Source organism: Lacerta agilis, chromosome 14, assembly GCF_009819535.1.
Source record: "Lacerta agilis isolate rLacAgi1 chromosome 14, rLacAgi1.pri, whole genome shotgun sequence".
Taxonomy (NCBI): Eukaryota; Metazoa; Chordata; class Lepidosauria; order Squamata; family Lacertidae; genus Lacerta; species Lacerta agilis.
In genome coordinates, this window is record NC_046325.1 from 5,380,047 (window position 1) to 5,400,526 (window position 20,480).

Here is a 20,480-nt window from a genome sequence, read left to right on the forward strand (position 1 = left end):
TAAGTTATTTGCACTAGATTCCAAATTAAATCAGTAGGACTTGGGCCACGATTAATTAGCCTCACTGGGAATTAACTGCAACGCCTGCAATTTATAAGTGAGTCTAGGTCGAACCCATTTTTTTTTTTTAAATGCAATTCCATTCCTATTTCCCCGCACATAAGAGGAGTGTAGCCAGTTCAAATTGGGAACCTGATGTCTCTATAAATAACTAGGAAGACTCTTATCCCTTTGCCCTGGTCCTTCCCAATTGTCATGTGATTGGGGGGGGGAGGCGGTGTAAGGCTGGGAGGTGGATGAAGCCGGAAGAGGAAGTCCAGTGAATTACCAACCAGGCGAGATGAGTGGCTTGGGAAAGCTCTTCGGGAAGGGTGAGCCCCTAGATTTACATTCCCCACCCTGAAGGAGGGTGGTATCGCCCAATCGCCATAGGGGATCACGGATAGCTGGGAGAAACCAACTGTGTCTTGGGGGGGGGGGAGGAGGAAGGAGAGAAAAAGAATCTGGCTTGGTGGAGGGAGAAAAACAAAGGAGGGAAACGTATTAAAGGAAGGGGAAGGGTTCATTCCAAGCTTTTTCGGGGGGGGGGTGGACTGTACCATATTTCCAAAAAAATCTCTTTTTTGGGGGGGTTAACTATGTTCTTCCCCAGTGCTCAGTTTCTGGGTGTAGGACGGCAGCTCCCCCCATTTTGAAGCAGGGCAGGAGAGTCAAGGAGAGGGGAGAAGTATGGCTGCTGGGAAAAGCCCATAATTCACCTGGGGTACCGCTTGGTGGGCTGACCAGTCTCCCTTTAGCACCATCCTTTCCAAGCAATGGTTCTAGTCCCTGTTGTTGTTGGCTCTCAGGTAGGTTGGATTGATGCTGGAGGATTCATGGGGCAATAATGGGCGTTGTGGCTCTCTTCCCTTCCCCACCCTCTCTGGCCGGCGCCCTTTCCAGGTAAGAAAGCCAAAGCCCCTACCCCGCAGGAGGCCATCCAGAAGCTGCGGGAGACAGAGGAGGTGCTTGTCAAGAAACAAGAATTCCTGGAGCAAAAGATCCAGCAGGAACTTCAGTCCGCCAAGAAACATGGGACGAAAAACAAAAGAGGTGAATGGGAGCTGTGGAGGGAGATATGGGGAACGTGGGGTCCAGGAAGGGGGCTGGTTAAGGAAACAAAAACGGGGATTTCCTTCATCCCTAAAGCAGCACCTTTGAGAGGGGTTTTCTTTCATAAGGACTAGAAACTTAGCCGTGTTAAAAGGAAAGGAAAGGAAATACACCACTCGTCGGTTAACAAAAATGCTATATAGAAAGTAAAATGTAACCGAAAAGTAAATATTTCATATAAATAAAATAAAGTGGTGTGTTTTCTTTTTACTTTTGTGATGTAATATTTAAATTCACTTATACACACACAATAATAAAAAAGAAACTTAGCAGTATCAAAAGGAAAGCTGGCGGATTTTAGGGAGCTTGTGTGCCTGCTTCCAGCACATCCTTCATTTCTGAGAAGTGGAACCCTGTAGCCTTAGGGGAGGAAAGAGAAAGTTTGTAAAGTTTAAGGGGTGGGCTGTGTCAGAGAGCAAATGGAACTGATGCCTGCTAATAATAATAGTAATAATAATAATATACCACCCATCTGACTGGGTTGCCCCAGCCTCTCTGGGCAGCTGTCAACTGAATATTAAAAACACAATAACAGATTGCCTCTTTCCCTCCCTTCTCGGTCCAGCTGCTCTGCAAGCCCTCAAGCGGAAGAAACGCTACGAGCAGCAGCTGGGGCAGATCGATGGGACCCTCTCCACCATTGAGTTCCAGCGCGAGGCTCTGGAGAATGCCACCACCAACACCGAAGTGCTCAAGACCATGTCGGACGCGGCCCGAGCCATGAAGGAAGCCCATCAGCACATGTGGGTCCTGAGGCCGTGGGGCCTTCAGGGCAGGCTCCTGCGCTGCTTGGAGGGAGGGAGGGAGACGGGGTGCGTGTGTGGAGACTGGAAAGGGCAAAAGAGAAGGCGGAGGGAGCGGCAAGCCCCGAGTGCGAAGGAGGAGACCCTGTCTGGCCACATGTATGCCCTTTACTTATAGCACAATGCCGGCAGCTGTGGCTTCCCGCAAAGGATCCTGGGGGCTGTAGTCCGATAAGGGTGCTGAGAGACCCCATTATTCCCTTCACAAGAGCAATGGTTGTTGGGGCAGTTTAACAGCCACTCTCTCTTCCTGGGGGATTCTGGGAATGGCTGCTCTGTGAGGGGGGAATAGGGCTCTCCTAGCGACGCTTGGTGCCCTCAACGGACTACAGCTCCCAGAATCCTCTGCCCAGGCCACGCCTCCTTGTTGGGCCATCTCTGATCCCGCCCTCCCGTAAGCTTACCTGGCTGGTCTGTGTCTTTGAACTGGGATCATACCAGGATGGAGAGGCTTGTGTGTTTCCGGAAATGTGGCCCCCAGAAAGCTGCCCCGGTGGGAATGCAGCCCATGGTTAAAAAAAAAGGTTCCCCTTTCAAAGGCTGGCTCCATCCTTCTTAGTCCTGCCTTGAGCATTTTGTTTCACATTTTCGGACCTGGGTCTCCGATTTGCCACTTAACCTGCTCCGTCTTCCATCTCCTTTGGCCTCCCCTGCTTCCCTCGGCGTGGAGCTTTCCTGTGCTTGAGGTTCGCTTTGGTGCGATGGCAAAAGCAGTCCCCCACCCCACCCCACCCCAGTTGCCCTTTCCGCTGTGTCTCACCCTCTCCCCGCACCCCGTCTCTCCAGGGACATCGACAAAGTGGACGACCTGATGGCCGAGATCACAGAGCAGCAGGACATCGCCCAGCAGATCTCCGACGCCATCTCGAAGCCCGTCGGCTTTGGGGACGATGTAGACGAGGTAACGTCAGAAGCGGGGGACCTCTCCCTCCTGAAAAGTGGAGTTCGGTTGCGGTTCTGCAGATCCGCCTTTGTGGGGGGCTGAGCCCCAGAGGAGTGGGGCAGTGGGCATGGGGGGGGTGGCAATGGGTACCTGTTTGTGTTTCTACTTGTCCCCCTGCCTTTGCTGCCCTCAGGACGAGCTGCTAGCTGAGCTGGAGGAGATGGAGCAGGAAGACTTGGACAAGGAACTTCTGAATGTTGGGGAACCGACCCCCGAGCTGCCCAGCGTGCCTGCCTCTCGCCTGCCCAGCGTGCCAGGTAAGGGGGTGTTGGGAGGCAGCGAGGTGGGCAACAGGCCCCTGGGTCTTGGCATGGCGTCGCCTGCTGATTCAGCTCCGCTCAAAGCCCAGGCTTTGCCAACCTGGGTCTCTCCAAGTGTGACTGGGCCACAGCTCCCATCCTGCCTCTGGCTGGTGGGGGGTGGCAGGAGTGGCGGCCCCAACAAATCTGGAGAAGTGGGTGGATGTACAGTAAAAAGTTAAAGTAAAGGGACCCCTGACTGTTAGGTCCAGTCGCAGACTACTCTGGGGTTGCGGTGCTCATCTTGCTCTATAGGCCGAGGGAGCCGGCGTACAGCTTCCGGGTCATGTGGCCAGCATGACAAAGCCGCTTCTGGCGAACCAGAGCAGCGCACGGAAACGCCGTTTACCTTCCCGCTGGAGTGGTACCTATTTATCTACTTGCACTTTGATGTGCTTTCAAACTGCTAGATGGGCAGGAGGATGTAAAGTAGAAAATAAGCATTATTTTCCATCTGAACGTAGTACAAAAATTGGCATTATTTTCCATCTGAGCGTAGGTTCCACTTCATTTTGAAAAACAAAATTTTATTTTACGGCTTATATTTCGAATTGGATAGGTATGGGGGCACCAAGAGCTTTTAAGCGCTTAGGGTCTCCAAAGGTCTTAATCCAGCCTGGATATTGTGACTTTTTTAAAAGAGAAGGCCCTGTGTGTGTGTGTGTGTGTGTGTGTGTGTTCTTCTTGTCGTAACCTTACACAAACCACTTTGGGATGTCTGCCTGAAAGTACTACAGTCATACCTTGGTTCTCAGAACGCCTTGGTACGCATGCATTTTGGCTCCCGAACTCCGCAAACCTGGAAGTGTTCCTGTTTGCGAACGTTCTTTGGAAGCCAAACGTCCGACGTGGCTTCCGATGTGAGTGCAGGAAGCTCCTGCAGCCAATCGGAAGCCGCGCCTCGGTTTACGAACGGTTCCGGGAGTCGACTCCCAGAACAGATGAAGTTTGGCAACCAAGGTACCACTGTATCATCTTTGGCGATCACTCGTAGCAAGTTTCCTGGAAACGATGCCTTATGAGGAACGGCTTAGGGAGCTGGGTATGTTTAGCCTGGAGAAGAGAAGGTTAAGGGGTGATATGATAGCCATGTTCAAATATATAAAAGGATGTCATATAGAGGAGGGAGAAAGGTTGTTTTCTGCTGCTCCAGAGAAGCAGACATGGGGCAATGGATTCAAACTACAAGAAAGAAGACTCCACCTAAACATTAGGAAGAACTTCCTGACAGTAAGAGCTGTTCGACAGTGGAATTCGCTGCCAAGGAGTTTCCTTCTTTGGAGGTCTTTAAGCGGAGGCTTGACAGCCATCTGTCAGGAATGCTTTGATGGTGTTTCCTGCTTGGCAGGGGGTTGGACTGGATGGCCCTTGGGGTCTCTTCCAATTCTATGATTCTAAGTAGAATGGTCTTCCATAAACGCAGCTTTAACAATGAGTCCGTAAGTGGCTGGAGGCCAATTCTGGATCCACACGTCCTTCCACAGCGGGGACATAGGTTTCCGGGCAGGAGTTGATCACGGTGAGGGTTTGCCAAGCGTGCCTTCCTCTTGGCACGTTTCTCCCTTGCATCCTGAGTTCGAGCGTCTTCAAAGCCCATGTAAATACAGTGAATAAACAGGCAACCCGAGGGAAGGAGTTAAGTAAAGGCAGGAGCTCCAAGAACCGTTTGGAAGAGGGTTGAAGTTTTGGGGTGCCGTTTCTCTGTTTTGATCTCATCCTTTCCCTCCCTCCGTCCTTTTGCCAGCCTCAAAAGTGCCCGCCTCTGCCTCTGCGGTGGACGACGATGACGACGAAGAAATGAAGCAGCTCGCCGCCTGGGTGTCGTGATGCATTGTGGGAAAACCGCCCTCTTTTCTTCCCCCTCCTCGGAGGGCTGGGAGATGGGAGAGGACCTTCTCCCCCCCCCCCCGCCTTCCTCCTTCAGTTCCAGATTCGGGGAGGGGTGGTGAACAACCGACACCCCCTCCGCCCCGCCCCTGCCTGAAATAACCTTACGTGCCGAATGTAAAGAGTTTTATATAGACAGATTTATATATATGAAATATATATATATATATATATATATATATGAACAGATTGTATCGTGGGGAGGGGAAGGGGGTTTCGTCTTGGGAACGGGGGACTGGCCCCCGCACCCCCCGCGTTAACCCCTCTGTAAAACTCGAGGACCAAACTTTGCAACCCCTCTCCACGGTTGTGAACATGTGAGGGGGCTTCGGTGGGGTGGGGTGGGGGCGAGTCCCCCTCCCCAGAAATGAGGCAGGGGGGTTTCCACAGAGCTAGGTTCTCCCCCTGCCCTCGCTGCGAGTGGGATTGGGGTGTGTGTCAAATTATGGGGGTTCAGTGTCCCTTCGCTCCTCCTCCTGTTTGCTGGGCGGGGGGTTGGGGAGGGGGCTTCATGCCTCATGCCTTGGTCGTCCCGTCTCCCCCTCAGCCTCTTAACTTTACCAATGCTAAGGATTTTCTCCCCACCAGCATGTGGATTTAAAATATAATGATGAATGATGCCAACCCAGCAGGGTGGGTGGAATTGTGCCAAGAGGGTGGGCAGGGGGTTGTGATACAAAGAGGTACGTTCTCTCTTTTTCTCTGTTCCTATCGACAGCGTGTCTGTTTAAATGTTGCTTGGGGTGGCGTTTACATGTTATTTGCACTCGGTCTGTGCTAACCCGCTAACTTTTCGGAAGCTTTTTCTCTCTCGTCTCCGTCTCCGTCGTTAGTTTCTTCTTCTTTTTGTATCTTCTCGTGGCCAAGAATTCGGAGGGGGAAGGGGAGGGATTTCCGCCCCCGCCCCGCACCCCCTCATGCGCACATGCTGCAGTGGCCTTTACGACGACAACTCTGAGAATAAACGTGGCCGGAAATTTTTTTTCTTCTGCTGTTTCGTTGTTCGAAGAACGGGGCTGCTGGGGAGGGAAGCGGCGCTCTTCAAGTCATTTCCCCCCCCTCCCCGGCCTCTCTCTGTCCTCAGATTGGGCAGAGTGTCCCTCTGTTCCGCACATTGCCCAATCAGATGTGCCCAACGAAGCCACGGCCCGCCCTTCTTTGGCCCTCTCCCGAGCAATTAGTGGTAGACTGCTCCTGAGCTTGGAGGCTCTGCTTAGTTGCTGCGGGTAAGAGCGACCGCCAGACCTCTGTTCCGATTCCTCACTGGAAGCTGTCAGCACACATCGCTACATCTTAATTTAAACTATTTTGGGTGGAGAAAAAGCGCTTAGATTTTCTCATACTCTTAACCCGGCCTTCACTTTCATTGGTGTTTGCTGGGGGGCGGGTTTGCGGGAAGAAGACCATCTCTACATTCGTTGCCACGCTTGCTATCACCAAGGTGGCTTTTATTTGCAAACTCCCAATTTCCTCGCTTGGAAAGGAGCTGAACTCAGGAACCCAACAGAGGGTCGTTCGCACTGCACTTGGCGAGCGGGCGGAGGCTGAGGGAGGCAGGCAAGGGGCTAGCCAGGCCCAACCTGGCACCCTCTCAGTGGACGTCAGGGGAATCCTACCACCAAAGGCTGCGTTGGCCGGCTGTTGTTCTCCCCCCCCCCAATGTGGGCTAGCACAGCAGGCTCTCTTCACCTACTGTGCCCCGGGGGCCAGCAAACTCTGCTACACCACTGATTCCAGCTAAACATCAGGAATAATTTTCTCACGGGAAGATCGATTTGACAGTGAAACGGTCTCCCTCGGAAGCTAGTGGGTTTTTAAGCAACAGGTTGGGTGGCCACCTGTCGTGGGGGGGGGGGATCTAGTTGAGATTCCTGCATCGCAGGGGGTTGGACTAGATGACACTCTGGGTCCCTTCCAGCGCTTACCATTCTGTGAAATCGAGAATCGCAGCCTTTTGGCTCAGTAACCCCAGGGAATGTGTGTGTGTGTGTGTGTGTGTGTGTGTGTGTATATATATATATATATATATATATATATATATATATATATGGTGGTTTGTGGTTTGTTTTGTGGGTGCACGTTAGAAGAAGAGATGAGCGTAAAGGTTTGTTAACCTTCCCAAATTGACTTCCGCGAAACCCCAAAGGACTGTTCTGTTTTCGGTTTTAATCTCGCATTTCAGAGATGCCACCCAAACGTCAGGTTCCCAAACCACCTTCAGCTTTTGTTCCCTTAGGCCTGATGAAGGCAAGGGGCTGCAACACTCTTTCTGGGTGTTCCCCGCTCTCCTTCCCCCCCCCCATGGTCCCTGTGCACACCCTAGACCCCCCACCCCCTGGACTTTCGCCCCCACCCCCCATAAAATAGCGGCCGGTCACTGCAGGTGAGAGACTCCAACCTGAGACCTCCCCCCCACCCTTGTTCCAAGATGTCTCCCCTCCTTCAGGCGGGCTTCTCCTGGTTCTTACTCCCCTTGATCTGCCCGGTGCTACGGGTCCGGCTGGCGGGCTTCTTTTTGTCCGCCGTGAAGGTGAGGGAGCGGGACTTGGTGCTGGGCGTGGTGGCGTTCTTGCTGGTGTCGGCTGCCCGGGGTCCGCAGATGGCTTCCAGGGCCTTGATCTCGGTGGTTGGCTTCTCAGCCAGGAACTTGAGCACCCAAGGGACCTTGAGCACCTCCAGGATGTTCAGCCGCTTGGAAGCCGGGCGGAGGATGCGGTGGACCAAATCCTGCAGGCGGGAGAGAGAGAGAGAGGCGGTCCCAGTTTAACCGCTACGGGTGAGGAGGCTGCCGGATCAGGCCAACGGCCCGGCTACATCCGCCAGACCGTTCTCCCAGGGGCTTGTGGGAAACCTGCAAGCAGGATTCGAACACAAGGGCCCTCTCCCCTCCTGCAGTTTCCAGCAACTGGCGTTCAGAAGCACGGCTGCCTCTGGGTGTGGAGGCCGAGCCCAGCCGTCCACAAAACCTTTTTCTAAGTAATGCACGGGCAAATTCAGAAGTGCACAGTCCCTTTGTGATTACACCTCTAAAGCGGTGTCACTCCACTTTAAACAGCCATGACTCCCTCCTCCAAAAATCTCATGGGAACTCTTAGTTTGTTAAGAGTGCTGAGCAGGGCCGGATTTAGGTTTGATGAGGCCCTAAGCTCCTGAAGGTAATGGGGCCCTTTATATGTCCTACTGTCCTTTGTCAACAACAAATTGTCGCTGTTTTCGTGTTGAATATATGCGGTGGTGCTGGGACGTGGGTGGCACTGTCATCTAAACCACTGAGCCTAGGGCTTGCCGATCAGAAGGTCGTCAGTTCGAATCCCCGCGACGGGGTGAGCTCCCGTTGCTCGGTCCCTGCTCCTGCCAACCTAGCAGTTCGAAAGCACGTCAAAGTGCAAGTAGATAAATAGGTGGGAAGGTAAACGGCATTTCCGTGCGCTGCTCTGGTTCGCCAGAAGAGGCTTAGTCATGCTGGCCACATGATCCGGAAGCTGTACTTGGGCTCCCTCGGCCAGTAAAGCAAGATGAGCGCCGCAACCCCAGAGTCGTCCGCGACTGGACCTAACGGTCAGGGGTTCCTTTACCTTTACCTTATATGCTATATGGTAATTTATGGACCTAATAGGCATCTAAATTTTGAGTTTTATTTTAAATATAATAGTATGATTTTGTGTTTTTAATGTATTATATATTTGGTGTTAGCCGCCCTGAATAAATTTTTTTATTATTATTATTATTATTATTATTATTAAAGCCGTTTGCCCAAGTTGCCATGCAACCAGTTCATGCAGAATGTTGGCACCCTATATATTTTTGTTGTTCAGTCGTTCAGTCGTGTCCGACTCTTTGTGACCCCATGGACGCCAATCTTTCACTGCCTCCCGCAGTTTGGCCAAACTCATGCTAGTCGCTTCGAGAACACTGTCCAACCATCTCATCCTCTGTCGTCCCCTTCTCCTTGTGCCCTCCATCTTTCCCAACATCAGGGTCTTTTCCAGGGAGTCTTCTCTTCTCAACCAGTGATATTTTAGGGAGCAGGCTAGCAGGCGGGGCCCATGACTTACACAACACAAGACACTGTTGCTGTATGTAGGTTTTATTTTATTTGTTTTTTATCTCATATTTTAGAAATATACACCCAGTTTTTTTTTTCTTTACATTTTTTTGGGGGGGCCCAAGAGTGTGGGGCCCTAAGCTATAGCTTGTTTAGCTTATACGTAAATCCGGCACTGGTGCTGAGAGTTGCTAGGAGACCCCTACAGTATCTCCCTCATAGAGCCATTGGGGCAGCTCTTAAAGGCAAATCTCTTCCTGGGGAATTCAGGGAATTGTAGTGCGGTCTCTGTCTCTCTCAACTAAAAAGATCTTCACTGTACGAGAGGCACCGGATTAAGCAGCTGAATTTGCAACTGGGTGAAAACAATTGTTCCAAAGTGGAAAAGCAGGTTTGCTTTCGGTTTTGGATTATTCCCTTGTGCGTCGCAGGAGGCATTGTCTATAAGGAGGCCTTCGCTAGATCTGGGGTAGGAGGAAAGGTGTGCCCTGCCAGGTCTTCTTGGACTCCAGATCCCATCATCTCCCGCCACTGTGGCCAATGGCCTCGGGGCAGCTGGCTGTTGTAGCCATTACAATGAGAAGAAGAAGAAGAAGAGTTTGGATTTGATATCCCGCTTTTCACTACCCGAAGGAGTCTCAAAGCGGCTAACAATCTCCTTTTCCTTCCTCCCCCACAACAAACACTCTGTGAGGTGAGTGGGGCTGAGAGACTTCAGAGAAGTGTGACTAGCCCAAGGTCACCCAGCAGCTGCATGTGGAGGAGCGGAGACACGAACCCGGTTCCCCAGATTACGAGTCTGCCGCTCTTAACCACTACACCACACTGGCTATCAATGAGCTGTTTGGCCACAACTTCCCCACCCCTGTTTACGCCTGTCATCTTCGATTCTAGCAATAGATTTTTTTGGGGGGGTCAGTTTGGATGATGCCCAGGGGTCCCGAACCTGCGACCCTACACCTGTGAGGTTAGAATCTGCAAGAGGAAACCAGTTCCTTTGTTCAGGTAATGGTCTTGGTCAGTCTCATCAGCATCTTTAGGCATTAACTGGGAAGAGATGTGTTGCCATAGCGACTACTGGAGATGCTTCCAGGAAGGTGTAAGCACTTTCTCGAACTCGCCTGGCTGGATGCCACATGGTCCTAGGAAGGAGAGCCAGGCAAGTTGGTTGTGAGTTTTGGCTGATGCTGGAAGCTGGAGAGAGAGAGGCTTGTCTTCATGTGTGCTGGACTCGTAATCATCAACAGTCAAGATCTGCTGCTGGACTGTTATTGCTGTATATATGTGTAATATGTATATACTAAGGACACCGCAGTCTCCGCTGACCTTCATTTCCAAGGAAACGCAACCAAACTGCAGGTAAGCGCCGGAGACTCTCGCTGCTCAGAGACCAAGGTGTGCACAACCGTCCTTTGCCTTGAACAATACTTGAAACGAGAAAGCTCCTGTCTGGGACCTGGAGTAGCTCAGTCGGTAGAGCATGAGACCTTTAAATCTCAGGGTCGTGGGTTCGAGACCCACACTGGGCAAAAGATTCCTGCATTGCAGGGGGTTGGACTAGATGATCCACAGGAAGGAAGGCTCCAGGAGGAAGGCACAGTGAGAGTCGGGGAACAGCTCTTGTCCTTGCTCGGAGGAACCAGGTGATCAGCCAGGGTGTAGCTGGCATTCCTGCCACCCCCGTGATAAAGCCTCAGGGTGCTGGGTGGGTGGAGAGGTTCATGCAGGGCCAGCCTCACAGTAAGTACGCCTGCTGCACCCGAGAGTATCGGCGCTGCAGCCAGGCTGCCGGTATTCCTAGGCATATGAATGGCACTGGCTGGGGAAACCGCACCTGTTGGATTTCTGCCTGTTCCAAACCAGTTAAAAGGCCAAGAAGCTGTGAGTTGAGGGCAAGGGGAGAGGAGGCAACACCTCTTACATGAGGACCTCTGAGTCGCTTTTTAGGGGGCAGGCACAGAAGCACCACAGTCCCGCAACTGCCCCCTAGTGGCTTTTGAGGGTATTGGTGTAGCACTCATGCAGCAGCACCCCCTAGTGGCATTTGAGGGTATGGGCTCAGCAGTATACCATTGCACGAACACCCCACAGTGGATTTTGAGGGCATGGATACAGGACCCCTCACATCAACACCCCCTGCTGGGGTATGCACACCACACCGTGATCCCATGAGTAGGTAAAGGTAAAGGATCCCCTAGACGGTTAAGTCCAGTCAAAGGTGTCTATGGGGTTGTGGCGCTCACCTCGCTTTCAGGCCGAGGGAGCCGGTGTTTGTCCACAGACAGCTTTCCGGGTCATGTGGCCAGCAGGACTAAACCGCTTCTGGCGTGACGGAAACCAGAGCGGGCGGAAACGCCGTTTACCTTCCTGCTGCAGTGGTACCTATTTATCTACTTGCACTGTGTGGGATGTAAACACAGAGCAGTCAAAACACAACATTGCTAGAGTGGACATGAAGGTGTCTCAGTCCTCCAGCCTTAACTTCCTGTTTACCTGGACTGAGACAACTTCCTCCATCTAATTGGAGATGGGTGTGGCGTCACCTAGGCAGGTTTTCACAAAACCACAGGAAGCAGCCCCCATCTTCCTCTTTTTGCATTGTCTTGTGAACAAGCAACATCTTAGGAGAAGATGCTCTCTCGGCTCCCAGCCAAGAGAGCACAAAGAGGCTTTCCTCCCTTGTGGAGTTAGCCTCTACATGTAAATACATTTATCTAAGCCTGTCTGCCTCTCTGAGACTGTATGCTGTAGCTCAGGATGCCTGTAAGTAAACTCTTTTATAATCAGTACTGTGTTGTGTCTTTACTTTTAAGAGGGAAGAAGGGGAATATACCAGGAATATATATTTCTTATAGAGGCTTTAGCAAGCCTGTGCAAGCGCGTCTGCTGTGTGTGTTTTAAAAGGGAATGGAACTCTGCTAAGTTTGGAGCTTGTTAACTCAAGCTGGGATTGAGATATATAAGCTAATATATCATCATCCACACTCCTAAACATTCCCACACACTGGTGTGTTTTCAAACTGCTACGTTGGCAGGAGCTGGGACAGAGCAACGGAAGCTCACCCCGTTGCAGGGATTCAAACCGCTGACCTTCTGATTGGCAAGCCCAAGAGGCTCAGTGGTTTAGACCACAGCGCCACTCGCATCCCTAGTGGCACTCAGTGGTATTGGCACGGTGCCCCCTGGTGGCTTTTGTGGGTACGGCTCCTAAATGTCATGCCGCTCACCTTGATTTCCTCGTTGATCTGGAGGTGGCTGGGGAAGTTCACCTCCTTCTGTGTCTCCCGGAGCAGTTTCTTGAGGTTGGTGTCATCAAAGGGCAGGTGGGCCACCACCAAGGTGTAGAGGATGACCCCCATGCTCCAGATGTCGGAGAGGAACGGGTTGTAGGGCAGGCCCAGCAAGATCTCCGGGCAAGCGTAGGCAAAGCTGCCGCAGTACGTCTGGCTCAGGTGCGAGAAGCAGCTCATCATTCGGTACGACGGCGTCGGGGGAGGCTGTGTCTGGGTGGCCACCATCTTGGAGAAGCCAAAGTCTGAGATCTTGATGTTTTCGCGCTTGTCGAGGAGAAGGTTCTCGAGTTTCAGGTCCCTGCGGTTGGAAAAGGCAGCGGGGAGAAAAGGAAGGAGACAGGGAATCGGGTGGGGATCTTAGGGAAAGTGGGCTACACCTGCAGGACTTTCTCACAGGGACATCCCAGGTTCAGTCTCCAGAGTGGAAAGGATATTGCAGAATTGGAGAAGCTTCAGAAAACGACAACCAGAGAGATCAAAGGAGGGTGGGAGAGAGAGAAATTCCACTACAAAGAAAGTCTGCAGCCCTGGGGACTTCTTCCCCAAAAAAGGGGCTGGAGAAAAGTGTGTGAGAAGCAAGAAGACAGACATTTATTAAATTAAGCACAGCATAGAGGGAAGTTTCGCTCCCTCTCCCACAATGCTAGAACTCCCGGACATTGCACAAAGCTGAATGTTCAGGACAGATAAAAAGATGGTGGTTATAAGAATTCTAAGGTCTCAGATATAAAATAAATGCTCATAAATGTACAAAGCAAACAATGTAAGTATATAAGCCACATGTCTGAAATATTACAGGAGAACAATCCTGATGATTGACCTCAAATATTTCTCTGCAAGGAGGAAGGAAATGGGAAAATCTTTCCAATTGCCTGTTGACTGTAGGGGCTTAAACCTCCCTGCAAATACAGCCTGGCAAGTATCTGTTATCAATATGCATGAGAGATTCAGGAACTAAGTATTTCCCATCTCAAAGGAATGGCCAGGCTACCCAGAAAGGGCAACCAAGTAAGGCATGATCAGGTATCCTGGCAGACAGGAGAGATGCAACACTCTCAAATTCCTGCTGTAGACCTCCTTCTGTGATGGGTGGTCTTGGGCTACAGGGCGGGCAATTTCAAAAGTCTATATAAAGGCTTGTTCTGTGTTCTCCCTCCTGCATGTGATGAGTGGGGGACCCTGTTGCAACAGTTCCTTGAATAAAGATCAGGCTTACTAGCTGCTTTGCTTCTCAGTATTCTCTGGTCGGCCTCTGTTATTTTCTCCCACCGATAGAGAAGCTACATAAGGACTCTGTACGGGCTCTTGGGGAAAAGGAACATTTTTTTCTTATAACGATTTGGCGAGCCAGCCAGGAGTCGAGGGCTGTTGACGGCTACTAGCCAGGGTGGCTGTTCTCTGCCTCCAAGGAGGCAGACAGGAAATGCTTCTGAACACCGGCCAGCTGTGTGTGCTTTGAATGTGACATGCAGTGGCGTAGCAATGGGGGCGGGGAGGCAATCCGCTCCCGGTGACACGTCTCTGGGGGTGAAAAGGCATGTGGTTTGCCGCCACCGGCACCCCAGCGCTGTATGGACAGCGCCGGGACCCTCCATTTGTGGCTGCAGCCATGAGCAGAGGATACTGGCGCCGTACGTATGTCGCCGGAGTGCAAACGCCGGCAACCCGCTACATAGTGCGCATGTGCGGCGTCGCTACGTACAACGCATGCGTTGTATGTAGCAATGCTGCACATGCGCGCTATGTAGCAACGTCCGTCCCCGGGTACACGTCATGTTTTCCGCTACAGGTGCCCGAGCAGCTTCCTACGCCACTGGCGACATGTTTATAGTAGATCTGGTGCGCACACAGCCCAAGTCTTTAGAGTATCTGTTTCTAGAGGCAGCTTTGAGGACTGCCTCTTTTCCCGGCCTATCACCATTTTCTCCTTTTACTCACCGGTGCACGATGCCTTTACCGTGCAGATAGGCGATTCCCAGAGACAGCTGAGAAAACCACTTTCCGGCCAGGGCCTCGGAGCAAGCTCCCGATTTCTGGATCCACTCGAGGACGTCGCCGCAGGGCGCTAGCTCCATGATGATGTAGTGGCGAGAGGTGGTCTCGATAGCCTGGTAGAAACTGATCACGTATTTGTGGCGCAGGGTTTTCATCACCTGGAGGGCAAGGTGAAACATACGCTTTCTCAGAAACGATCCTGATTAAATTTGTTCAGAAAAATCCTTGATGTTTGCAGATGCTCACATTATAACCTAGGGGCTAACAGATGGGAAATGGAAGTGGATCCTGTGAACTCTTATGCTTCACAAAAAGAGTTATATTATGAGGCTGGAGGAATAAATACCCACTATCGACTACTCATTGGCCTGAAGATCTGACTGCCTTCTCCATGTATATCTTGCAACCCTCAGTCCTGTTTCAATAACTATTTGGACATATGGGTTAATGATGTCAATATACAGAATCTCGTGCTAGTCAGACGAGAATGTTTAATAATAATAATAAAATCCTTCCAGTAGCAACTTAGAGACCAACTAACTTTGTTCTTGGTATGAGCTTTCGTGTGCATGCACACTTCTTCAGTGTTTTATAGTCAAAAATGTTGACGCCCAACCATATTATCTTTATTTACTTCCGTTGACAGAAGCAACTCAAAGTTGCCTCGGCAAAGACCTGATGATATATTTTATGGCGGCAGCAAGACAATGAAACAGCAAATATTAGAAAACTAAGGCTGGACTTTCCGTGAACAGATCGTGTGCCAATGTCTGGTGAAGTGGATTAGCAGAAAAGGTTACGGACAGATTGAAACATGTCTGGGGCCGATTCCCTTCACAGAACTACGATTCCCAGAGTCCCCTGGGATCAACTGTAGCTCCTTTTTTCTGGGTCCTCACCTCCTTGCAAGGGGGGGGAGGGGGGCTGTGATGCAACAGACAACTAAAGATCTTCCTTGCTTTCCTTCTACTGGTTCCTAACTCCACATATTTTTCCCTTGACCGAAAATGGACTTTGTTGTTGTTGTTCAGTCGTTCAGTCGTGTCCAACTCTTCGTGACCCCATGGACCAGAGCACACCAGGCACGCCTATCCTTCACTGCCTCTCGCAGTTTGGCCAAACTCATGTTAGTAGCTTCAAGAACACTGTCCAACCATCTCATCCTCTGTCGTCCCCTTCTCCTTGTGCCCTCCATCTTTCCCAACATCAGGGTCTTTTCCAGGGAGTCTTCTCTTCTCATGAGGTGGCCAAAGTACTGGAGCCTCAACTTCAGGATCTGCCCTTCCAGTGAGCACTCAGGGCTGATTTCTTTGAGAATGGATAGGTTTGATCTTCTTGCAGTCCACGGGACTCTCAAGAGTCTCCTCCAGCACCATAATAAATGGACTTAGGGGACACTGAATCTCTCGATGCAGAGTTGGGTTGCAAAAGAACAACCCCAATTTGTTCAATGTGCAGTGCAGATGGGATCTCAGACTCTGCAGCCTAGTTTTCCCATAGCTCCAAGAAATGAAAAAAATTACCCAGCTGTCTGCCTGGAAGCAGAGCACTGGTGGCAGGATCTGTCAATAAGCAATGTTTGTTCTTCAAAAGGGGAAAGGAAATTAACATATGCAAAGCCATAAAGCCCAAAGTCAACATTACATTGAAGCCAGGGTCAGCTGGGAAAGGTTTCTGATTTCAGGTCTATTGTGGCTTGCACTACGTAAGAATTTGGGGTTTATTCTGCACAACTGTTCTCTTGATAAGAGAAATTTAGCACTGAGAAAAGATTGCCACCCCTTGACTCCTCTGATGTGTTCTCAAAGTTGCACTGCAGCATTCGCAGCTAAAGACGGGAGACGGCACACCCATTGCACAAAATATTCATATGGATTTTTAACTGCATTTTTAAATCTGTTTCGTGTTGCAATTTGAATTCTACGGAGGCTGAAACGGTAATGCAGCAGAACAGAAAATGCGTAAGAAATAAAAGAATCAAAATCTTCTCTGGAGCAGCAGAAAACAACCTTTCTCCCTCCTCTATATGACATCCTTTTATATATTAGCCATGTTCAAATATATAAAAAGATGTCATATAGAGGAGGGAGAAAGGTTGTTTTCTGCTACTCCAGAGAAGCGGACACGGAGCAATGGATTCAAACTACAAGAAAGAAGATTCCACCTAAACATTAGGAAGAACTTCCTGACAGTGAGAGCTGTTGGACAGTGGAATTTGCTGCCAAGGAGTGTGGTGGAGTCTCCTCCTTTGGAGGTCTTTAAGCGGAGGCTTGACAGCCATCTGTCAGGAATGCTTTGATGGTGTTTCCTGCTTGGCAGGGGGGTTGGACTGGATGGCCCTTGTGGTCTCTTCCAACTCTATGATTCTATGAAAATCGTATTGCATCTAGCACATAGCCAATTACAACTGCTGCGAGAAGCAGGAAAACAATCATGTGGTCTGTGAGTAAGACCCTTCTCAATTTTCAAGTGGTCCGTGGGGAAGAAAGTTTGGGAACCGCTCTATTCTAAGACGTCACCATAAAAGTAGATTGTCTTCCCCGCCAGCAGTTTATTTATAACTCGGTGCTGCTTGTGCAAGTTTTTCCACAATGTCCTCATCGAAATGCTGTCCCATATTGCCCACCCCATTTAATCCGGATTCGCCATTTTGCCGTTCCTCCCGCAAATCTCTTAGATTTCCCAACGGACACAGCAAATCTGGATTAAATAGGGGGGGCCAAGAAATTCAGAGCAGCGTTTGTATGGGGGGGTGTTGTGACGTCATGAGGATGCTCAAAACACACGTGTCCGAGCCCACAGCAAAGCGCCCTGTGGAAATGCTCAGGGTTGAAAGGGAAATCCACACAGGACCGTGAGAGTAACAACCTGTATCTCCCTCGGCAGGAATTTGGTGAGGTAATCCTCGGAGGCCTTCTTCTTGGAGATGATTTTGATGGCCACCATCGTCTTCTGCTTGGCGAAATAGGCCTCGTAGACAGTCCCGTAGGAACCGTGGCCAATCACTTTGCCGACCTGGTAACCATACTGGTCCATCACAGAGACGTAGGGCGTGGAGGCCGAATGTTCAACCATGATTGAAGTCTTGTGTGCTGTCCCAAACCACCTTCAACCAGCCAAGTGGCTTCTTGCTTCAGCTCAAGGTCTACGGGGAAGGTGCTCAATAGGATATATACTGGGAATAATTGTTAGGTTGGCAGTGTCTCACGGGAAGGCAGTAGACCCAACCTGGTATGGGAAGGCTGGCTGGTCAATTTCTCCCACCGCACAGTCCAGCATGAAAAGGAACTGGGTGGCACGGTTTTTTTTTGCCTTAATGATGGAGAGATCCAGTGGAGGGTCCACCTATCTCACCCTACTTGCGTCCGGGATAAGCGAATCCAAGTTGGCACCCTTCCTTGCGATAGCTTCAAAGGAGATAAGAAGACCCAGCCTTCCGGCCCCTCCGACAACAGCACCTTGACCCCCCCGCCCTCCACCAACCTGGATCCCCCCGGGATTCCGATGATGCCATAGCCGCGTCCCAACATTCCGCTCGCGCCCATTGGTCGGCGGGGTTCCGGTTCCTTGGCTGGCAATGGGGGATTGTCTCGAGACAAAGGGTGTGGGGTGCTGCCCCACCCACGGGGTGCGCCAGGATTCCAGGCCCTCGCCTCGAACGAAAAAGCAGTTGCCGAAAAGTAACCTCGCGGCACTGCAGGGCCTTCAGCCGCAAACGTGTGTTGAATGGAACTTCCCAAGTTGGGCTCAGGAAAGGAGTTGAGTACATATACATGGGGGTTAGCCAGGATTAAAGGGGAGATATTCGGACGCAGCTCCTCGAACCAAGGTCCACATAAGGTCATGAGTCACCGAATTCAAGGCAGCCCTCTCTCCATTTTGCGGTATGTCAGGTACTTGCGACACACACGCCATTTTTTCAGGGATGCGATGCAGAGCTGATGGGCTCCATTCAGCTTGTCTGGGCATTGTTTTGCAAGCTTGATTTAGGAAAGAGAAGAGCTACAGGTCTGTGCGATTTGCAAACCAACCCCATGCACACTGACCTCAAAGTAAACTAAATGTTCACAGAGTGTTACTCCTGGGTCCTCAGTCCCCATCGCCTAGCACAGGGGTCAGCAACCTTTTTCAGCCGTGGGCCAGTCCACCGTCCCTCAGACCATGTGGGGGGCTGGACTATATTTTTTTGGGGAAAGAACAAATTCTGCCCCACAAATAACACAGAGATGCATTTTAAATAAAAGCACACATTCTACTCATGTAAAAACACGTCCTCCGGTCAGATTGAGAAGGCGATTGGGCTGCATCCAGCCCACGGGCCTTAGGTTGCCTACCCCTGGCCTAGCATCAGCTTGTGAATGATTTATAGGAATTTTCCTTTTCAGTCACTGAGTGTCCATAGGCTGCAAGTTATAAAATGATGCTGTTATATTGTATTATGTTAATTATCCACCTTTCAGCTTGGGTTCTCAGGTGATTTGCAACATTAAAATACAGTATCATAGAATCAGGGAATTGCAGAGTTGGAAAGAATCCTGAGGGTCCTCTAGTCTGACACCCTCAAGACAGGCCCAACTCCATCCTATTTAAAACCATACCGGACCCTGCTTAACTTTGCAAACGTGCTAGCATTTTGTTTTGCTTTTAATTGCTGCACCAAAACCGGTTCCAAACAGCTTGCAATTACAAAAATAAGGTGGACCCAGAAATATACACCTAGGTGTCAAAAGTGTCCCAGTTCCTTACTGCAGCATGAAGTTTTCATGATTCTCTCTTTCTCTTTTTAGGTAACAATATTTGAATTCTCACTTTCTACTGAACGCACAGGGCTGCGAAGCTTTGGAAACCAGAAACAGTCCTGGGCAGAAATGGCGTGAGGTGCCTCTGCTGCTAAGGCTAAAGGGTAGCCCTGAAATTATTGCCATGCTCTTTTCCTACTAAAGAGTTGTGGCCGGGGGGTGGAGGGAGGAGCTCCTCCTGTTGGATTTCTGCCTGCTGCAAAGGAGGCAAACAAAATGAAAAATGCACTCTTGGCGTGATCAGAGTCACCCTGCCCTTTTTCAGTCGCTCGTGCGCACACTCTGAAAAGCACATTTTAAAGGGAATTAAGGAGAGAACCCAGGAGATCAGGCATCCCGCCGTCTTTATTTCCTGCCTCAGTTTTGCCTTCTTGGAAATGGAGCCTTTAAGGCTCATCCACCTTCCCTATGCCGCTCGCTCCTTCCGCTCGCGCCTGCCCCTTTAACAGGTGGGCGGGGCAAGAGCGGCGCGCGCGCGGGGAGGGGGTGTTTTCTCCCCGTCTCTATGGAGTCTTCCCGCCACCGCGTCCCTCAAACTCGGAATTACGTCACCGTGCGGGCAGCGAGGCCCCCCGCGCTCTTGCTTGAGGGCGGAAGCAGCCGACGGACGTGGCCGGGCCTGTCTTCGGAGATTGCCTGAAGGACCCCGAGGCGCCGCGAGCCTCCGGCCCCTCGAATGATCCGCCACAGCCATTAGCCGCCGCGCCTCCTTGTTGGCAGGGAGCCAGGGAAGAGGCGGCGTTGGGAAGAGAGGGGGCTGGGAGCGGGGCTGAAGGGAGCAGTGGGGCCAGGCGCGGGCATGGGAAGCCCCTGGGGCTGAGAGGCGCCCCCCCCCACTTCACCCTCTGCGCCTGGAGACCCCCGCTTCCTCTCCCCCCGCCCTCGGGCAGAAGGAGTTGCAAGACCCTCAGGCAGCGCCAAGGGCAGCCCTAGAGAGAGAGGTGAGGTCAGGTGAGGAGTGGGAGCCTGTGCTGCAGAGGCTTTGGGGGGCATTTGGGGTATTTTGGGGGGCGGCAGAGGGGCACCTCCTCTGCTTAAGGTGGTGGGAGGCCCCGAAGCACCCAGGTTAGGCTTCCAGGATGGGCGCTGGGGTGGGTGCCGGAGGGTCTTCCTAGGTTGCTATTGCTGCAACTGCAAAAAACCTCCCCCCCCCCGCCATAAGATAGACCAACATAGCTCAGGCGGTAGAGCATGAGACTCTTAACTTTTGAGGGTCGGGGGTTCGAGTCCCACGCTGGGCAAAAAGATTCCTGCATCGCAGGGG

General features: G+C 51.2%; 2 protein-coding genes across 2 annotated transcripts in view; one reads left to right on the plus strand and one right to left on the minus strand.

Moving 5' to 3' along the window:
• Positions 1–269: 269 nt before the first annotated feature.
• Positions 270–20,480, plus strand: part of TM9SF1 (transmembrane 9 superfamily member 1) — a 32,146-nt gene continuing 11,935 nt past the window's right edge. The window contains exons 1-10 of the mRNA XM_033170294.1: positions 270–371; positions 943–1,092; positions 1,718–1,895; positions 2,742–2,856; positions 3,032–3,155; positions 4,942–5,021; positions 7,531–7,710; positions 12,423–12,605; positions 19,205–19,290; positions 19,992–20,157. Of these exons, the coding sequence (XP_033026185.1) occupies positions 341–371; positions 943–1,092; positions 1,718–1,895; positions 2,742–2,856; positions 3,032–3,155; positions 4,942–5,021; positions 7,531–7,710; positions 12,423–12,605; positions 19,205–19,290; positions 19,992–20,157 (1,293 nt within the window). The 5' untranslated portion in view covers positions 270–340. The remainder of the gene's footprint in view (positions 372–942; positions 1,093–1,717; positions 1,896–2,741; positions 2,857–3,031; positions 3,156–4,941; positions 5,022–7,530; positions 7,711–12,422; positions 12,606–19,204; positions 19,291–19,991; positions 20,158–20,480) is intronic.
• On the minus strand, positions 7,527–17,577 carry TSSK4 (testis specific serine kinase 4). Its single transcript, XM_033168899.1, has 4 exons — positions 17,286–17,577; positions 14,361–14,575; positions 12,357–12,720; positions 7,527–7,811 (listed from the first exon to the last, which is right to left on the minus strand). Exons 1-4 carry the CDS (start codon positions 17,490–17,492, stop codon positions 7,527–7,529), a joined length of 1,071 nt encoding a protein of 356 aa, XP_033024790.1. The 5' UTR covers positions 17,493–17,577.